This window comes from Mytilus galloprovincialis, chromosome 13, assembly GCF_965363235.1.
Source record: "Mytilus galloprovincialis chromosome 13, xbMytGall1.hap1.1, whole genome shotgun sequence".
NCBI classification, from domain to species: Eukaryota; Metazoa; Mollusca; class Bivalvia; order Mytilida; family Mytilidae; genus Mytilus; species Mytilus galloprovincialis.
In genome coordinates this window covers 29,745,374-29,751,967 of record NC_134850.1, presented here as the reverse complement: position 1 = coordinate 29,751,967, position 6,594 = coordinate 29,745,374, and the positions used below count along the sequence as shown (strand labels likewise).

Sequence of the window (6,594 nt, the reverse complement as noted above, 5' to 3'; positions counted from 1 at the left end):
AAAAGAGTCATAAAAATTATACAGATTAAATATCAATATGTAAAACTCATTAATTTATAAAATTTGAATAATTAGGACAACAATGAGGTTTGATATTCTATATAATATTAAAACCTAATTTAATCACGCTTAAAGGGTCAGCTTTATAGATTAACAATAAGTTAACTAGTGCAGTGCACTGTTTTTGAAGTGCCAGTTGGTCTGAGTACAATATTTGATCGTCATCTAGATATCCATGTCTTGCTAGATAAATTTTAAATAAATTGAGATGTACACTTTTGGAAGCTACACACAGAGGTGATATTGAATTATTATCAATAACGTTTGGATCCGCATGATTTTCTAGCAATATTTCAACCATCTCTAGATCTCCATTTTCTGATGCAACATGCAAACAGGTTTTGCCTTCAAAGTTGGTAATGTTTGGATCCCCTTTGTATTCCAGCAGTATTTGAACAATTTCATAAAAGAATCGACGTGTAGCAATTATCATCGGAGGCTCAGTATAATAATCGTAATGGTTCGGATTCGCTCCATTAATTACTAACACATTAACAACTGCCAAAAATCCGTTCATAGTTGCCCTCTGCATTGGACAAACATTAAAAATGTTGCACAAATTTGGATCAGCATTAAATTCTAAAAGCAATTTGACAATTTCTATGTGTCCTCTTTCGGCTGCAGAAAACAATGGAGTTTCATTTATACCATTTCCTAACAAGGGATGAGCTTTGTGCTTCAACAACAATTTAACTACCTCAGTGAAGCCATTTGATGACGCTACAAAGAGTGGGGTCATATCCAACGATGCTTCTGGTGGCATGGCGTGTCCTTGAAACTTTAAAAAACAAGATAAACCCATAAACAATACATGTTCTGTACAAAAGTGTTCATAAAATTCTGGCAATTCTAAAAGAAGCGTACGTATCTGAAATGGTTTGTCTAATTTGATTAAATCACTAAATGTTTTATAATATGTTAGTGCGCCAAATGCATTGTAATGTCCTTGCACTTGCGTATATATATTAGGGTTGCACCCCTTTTCTAATAGCAGTTCTGTTGATAAAATGCTGTTTCGTAGACAAGCAACAAAAAGTGGAGATTCATTGTCTACAGAAGAAATATCGGGATCACATTTAAAATCCAACAATAATTGCACAACCTCAACATTGTCAAAGAAGCATGCAGCATGTAACGGTGTGCTGTTGTTTTTACTCTTTATATTAACATCACACTTATTTTCTAATAGAAATTCAACTATTTCTGTGTGACCAACAAATGAAGCAAAGAAGAGAGGCGTTTGTTGATAATCATTCCGAACGTTTATGTTACACTTTGAGTTTACCAACAATTTAACAATTTGTACGTTTTCATTCAGGCATGCCATGTGGAGCGGAGATATTTGTCTGTTGTTACATAAATCAGGATTAGCAGCTGTATTCAACAACAAATCGACAGTTTTAGTATGGTTACTATCGGTTGCCAGAAAAAGAGCTGACCGGGCACGTTCGTCGCGAACATTTACACTTAACCCAATTTCAATCAATGAGTGTACAAGATAATTGAATCCCTGATTTGCAACTTTGAGTAATGGTGAAGAATCTTTCTCAGATAAGGATAAAACAATGTTCAGTAAATCCTCGTTCTTTTTCAGGTGTGCAATTATTTTCTGTTGATACGATGTATATTTCATTTGACTATTTGTAAATACGTTGGCTATATAACCATTACGAATATCATTTGAAATTCTATCTAAATATGCATCTTCTTTATTCGCAGCAACACGAATAATACCTTCGGACTCTTCCGCATTCAGTGACACAAAATGAAACCTGTCACGTATTATATCTGTATGTGCGACTTCGAGACAGAGTTCAAAATATTTGTTACCGCAAAACAAAACCAGGATATCAAAAATCTTGTCGTGTATTATACTATAAGAGTTATCACATTTCTTTACAAAACTATTGATGAGTTTTTTCAATTGCAATTTGACAACAGTTATTGACAAAACAGACGAAATTTCAAAATGGTCTGATAAATCCAGTAAAGTATTTCTTATTTTTACCTTCTGATTGAAAATGGTTTCGTCTATGCAGTTATTGTAGATAACAAATAAAAACAGTGTAGCAAAAGTTGTTTGATCATTTTCGTTCATTAGAGATTCTAGCTCTACATTAATTGCATCAATAGGATCAGAAAAATATACTACTACATCAGTGGATTCTCTTGATGAATACAACTGACATAAAAGGGGAAAGAAGTCATATTTCGTAAACACGTTTGATTTCTGTAATGCTGTAACTTCATATGCTGATAGGTAAACCTCTGCAATGAGAGATCTTTCTTTCTCAGTCAAAGCATAATTTTCTGATGTTACGTCAAAATGAACTTCAGAAAGTAGTTTTATTTTAGAAAAGCATCTATCTTTGAAAATATAACTTCTGCATGAGCTTAATATTTTCACATTTGTGCTGCTTAAAATGACCTGGATTGCATTAGATTGTACACACCAATTGTCCAGCATTTGATGGTTTATAGCATATTTACCACATATATCATCATAAACAAATACTTGTTTGCACTCTGGATTATAGTACTGTATGATTTCACCTGGAAAATTAACTGGAACGACAACATAATCTTCTTGGTCGCGTAGCTGCAGAGCAGCATGGTGTATCGCTGTCGATTTCCCACAACCTGGTGGACCTATAACTGTCAACACGTGTTCTTCTTCCAGAAGTTCTAATATACGTTGGAAAGCTTTGGTTGGAACAACCTTTCCATCAATAGTGGACCATTCTTCTAATAGACTGGTATGTACAACTGTAGAGATGTAAAACAAAATATAAAAAAAATTGAATTTAGCCATTAAGTACAATTTTATCTTCAGAATTATCAGTAAATCATTTTCTAGATTATATAGTGTGCATTGATTATTTACCCATTAAACTTATGTGTTTGTATAATGTAGTAATAATAAATAAAATATGCAAAGACATACAATGTTTCCCCCTTTAATACAGTCAGTTTTACTATAATATGAAGTTATGTTTAGAATTTCTAATGTGTGTTCTGATTGTGATTCTTTAATGAATTGGCAGTTTACCTGACATTTTGTTGCTACCTTGATTGTCTTCAAATAAGCAAGTAACGATATTTGAACTTTTGTAAACTTTTATACATTTTGACAAATTGCAATAAAGAAAAAAAATACCTATTGCTCCTTTCGGGATAGTTTCACTTCTGATATTTCTAAGTTCTATCAAAACTTCCTTGTCATGTCCATCAAGATCTCTGACTTTCAAATCAGCACAAAATTGTGAGTAATTTTGACCTCCAAGTAATGTTATAGCCTGTAAAGTATAATTATTTTAATTGTTTAGTGGAACAGTTTTAAGTTAATATCATATAGAAAATGCGAATACCTTAAAATTACTGTTATCCTTCTCAATTATTTTGAAGTTAAATGAAATGTAAAGTTAACACATAAAAATAGCAAGAAAACCCTTTAACTTGAAAGAAATAATTCATATTTTAAGTGTAAATTCCTACTTAATAGAGATTTATTTAATATGAAATGACAAAACTTTCATTTGTTGTAACTTAATGCTTAGAAGTCTAACAAACCTGACTAACTTCTTCCCAGAGCTGATGAAATTGTTTTTCTGTCAAGGTTCCACTTTCGTTATGAGCAATCTCATTTCGGTAAAATTTAATTCTTGACAAAGCTGCTCCTTCACTCGTATCAGTGGATACTGGAAGGTTGTCTTTGATATTTATTTTAGCCAGATTCCTGAGTAGGCATATCATAAGAGTTACATCAAATGTAGACGAGTCAGCTGTACCTGAAAGTACATTGTGTTTTATGCATGCATGAGCTGGTAGTATGGTTAATGATGGTTCAGTTTATGACCACTTAATAGTTATTCGAAGTATACTTGATGGTAGCTAATGAATGTTTGTCTCTTTTTTATACAAATTCTACAAGCCCATGATATAACATATAAAAAAGAACATGTGGTATGATTGCCAATCAAACTTTTAACACAGTAAGCGACAAGATAAATATCAGTCTTGCTCCTTTGTTTTCAGTTATCAGTTATATTTTATGCTAACGGATAAAAACACCAGACTTTATATTTAGTACGCTAAACCGGTTCGTCTCCGTGATACTCATCACCCACACTTAAACCGTAATATTCGCAAGGTCAAATCAATTACAAAGTTGTAGAACGTTTATTGAAAGCAAAATCGCCCAAAAAAAGGAACGACACTTGAAATAAAGCAACAGCAACACGAGCCCCTTTTTAATTAAACTAGAGGTGGCCTCAATTGCTCCGGGGAGGTAAGTAATCTATAAAAAATATATAAGATGATGACAACTTAAATACCACAAAAAACCAAAAGCACTGGCATGGGTGGTCTGACACAACCCCAGGCCCTTCATAAAGTATTTTAATCAAGCTTTTATCAAAATCCGAAGTCGTCTTTAGTTTTAAAATAGTAAAAGTTATTTTTTATAATGTAGTGTAGCATTGTACTGCCACGATCAAAACTGTTAAGATTTGATTCCTGATGCATTTGTTCCTAAAAAAACTCAAGTCCACGTCATAAACTAATTAAAAATATACCTGAGCTTGGGAAAAGTAAGTTCCATTGTTTCAGATTTATTATCCTCTTTTGCGTCAGTCCCTGGATTTTCGCTCTCTTTTGATTAAGAACCATCTGCAATCCTGATGGATTAAATTCCTTATCAAACTTTACTCTGACAGCTGTAGGTGCTACTTTGAGTATCAAATTTGCAATACGTAGATAAAAGGTCTCTTCTGCACTTATTGAAGTTGCCATTTCTGAAAATAAGAGGACATTATTGTTGTTGTGGGGAAAAAACATACAGAGCGGGCATTCAGAAAACGTAGTTTAACACAAAATTGTTGTTCTAATTTAAAGTGTATATAGTCTGTTAACACAATATTCACATTTTGACTATCTATTCAAATTCAATTAATGTTATTTGAATATGTTTTCTACTTTTCAAAAATATTTCGTTAAACAGGAAGTTGTTGAGTGATGAATCTGAAAACGCATTACAGAGTAATAGCCGACTCATATAAATCCTGAAACCAAATATAAGAAATCCTTGTATTGTAGTTCCTTGGGAAGGTGTGATGAAACTTGGCTATCATGTGTTGAATTATACAAGCTAGTGTTAGTTAAACTGGAAATGTTGAGTGATGAACGTGAAAACGTATGAAATGGTATAGCTGACTTATATATACCCTGAAATCAAATTTCAGAAATCATCCTTGTATTGTAGTTCTTGAGAAAAATGAGCTTGAAAATTTTCAATTTGACTGTCATATGTAAAATGAAACAAGTGTTCGGTAAGCAGGAAATTGTTGAGTGATGAATCTGAAAACGCATCACACGGTATAACTGACTTATATAAACCCTGAAATCAAATTTCAGAAATCCTTATGATGTAATTCCTGAGAAAGATGCGACGAAAACATCTATGGGACGGCGGACGACCTGACAGACGGATTGATGGACGGACGGACTGGCAGACGGATTGATGGACGGATGGACAGACAGAGGTAAAACAATATACCCCACTTTTTTCATATTCAAACTAACAAGTTGCTTTACAAAATGTTGCTTCCCATACCTTAAGTGATGTTGAAAGTGTTTAACGACCTTGACTGGCTATTCATCCCTCGCACGGTCGGCTATCATACCTAAAAAAAACTGGTTTCCTCCTTATATGTGTCGCATAGTATTGCAATCAAAGTTCTATACCCTTCAAATCATAGTAGCCATGTTTAGGTTAGAATAGTTTCTCGTGATCGATCTTTATCTTTCAGTTTGGTTGTGATATAAATTATGATAAATAATCAAATAACTTATACATTTGACTGAAGTACAGTATATAAGTAAACATTGCAGGTAACATGTACAATAAACCTATATATGCATATATAACTGAACAAAAGGTGATATGTAAAATGATTGATACAAAAATGTAATCATCTCAGGAGTCTTGTATTTAATATTTATACGGTAATAAATACGATGAATTATTTTTATCGGGAAGGATGTATAAGTGTCAAATCTGAAGGTTATCATTGAAAGAAAAAAAAACAGTTAAGACGCATCATATATACTTTCATAATCATTTTCATTGTCATATTTATAAAGAAAATAAGCTACAACTTATAAAGCAATTTATAATTTAGAACTGTGAACAATGTAGTTGTGTTTATTTCCTAAATATAGTAGCACAGCTATATTTTGTGCAATGTCAATTTCAGCATTGAACACTTTTTCAACAATGAGGGGGGAAATAAATTTGAAATTAGTTTTATAATTTAAATACATACCAATGTATTAATTTCAGTGGCAGTATAAAAACAATATATTAGGTCAATGTCAGAAAAATATAAACTTTTGTGTAATCGACGCAAAACTGTAGAAGGGCTCGACATTAACCTACAATTGTATATTCATTACGTGACAGCAAATGTGTTGGTCATCGTTATTACTAGTCCAAATGATTATGTCGTTTTGAAAGGCTATTATATTTATTTCTTT

At 32.5% G+C, this 6,594-nt stretch overlaps 1 protein-coding gene across 1 annotated transcript; it reads right to left on the bottom strand.

The window, feature by feature from the left end:
* Positions 1-619: 619 nt before the first annotated feature.
* Positions 620-5,839, bottom strand: LOC143056511 (uncharacterized). Its single transcript, XM_076229591.1, has 6 exons — positions 5,672-5,839; positions 4,635-4,853; positions 3,631-3,848; positions 3,218-3,356; positions 2,614-2,826; positions 620-838 (listed from the first exon to the last, which is right to left on the bottom strand). The coding sequence occupies exons 2-6, from the start codon at positions 4,849-4,851 to the stop codon at positions 759-761; spliced, it is 867 nt and encodes a 288-aa protein (XP_076085706.1). The 5' UTR covers positions 4,852-4,853; positions 5,672-5,839; the 3' UTR covers positions 620-758.
* Positions 5,840-6,594: the final 755 nt, after the last annotated feature.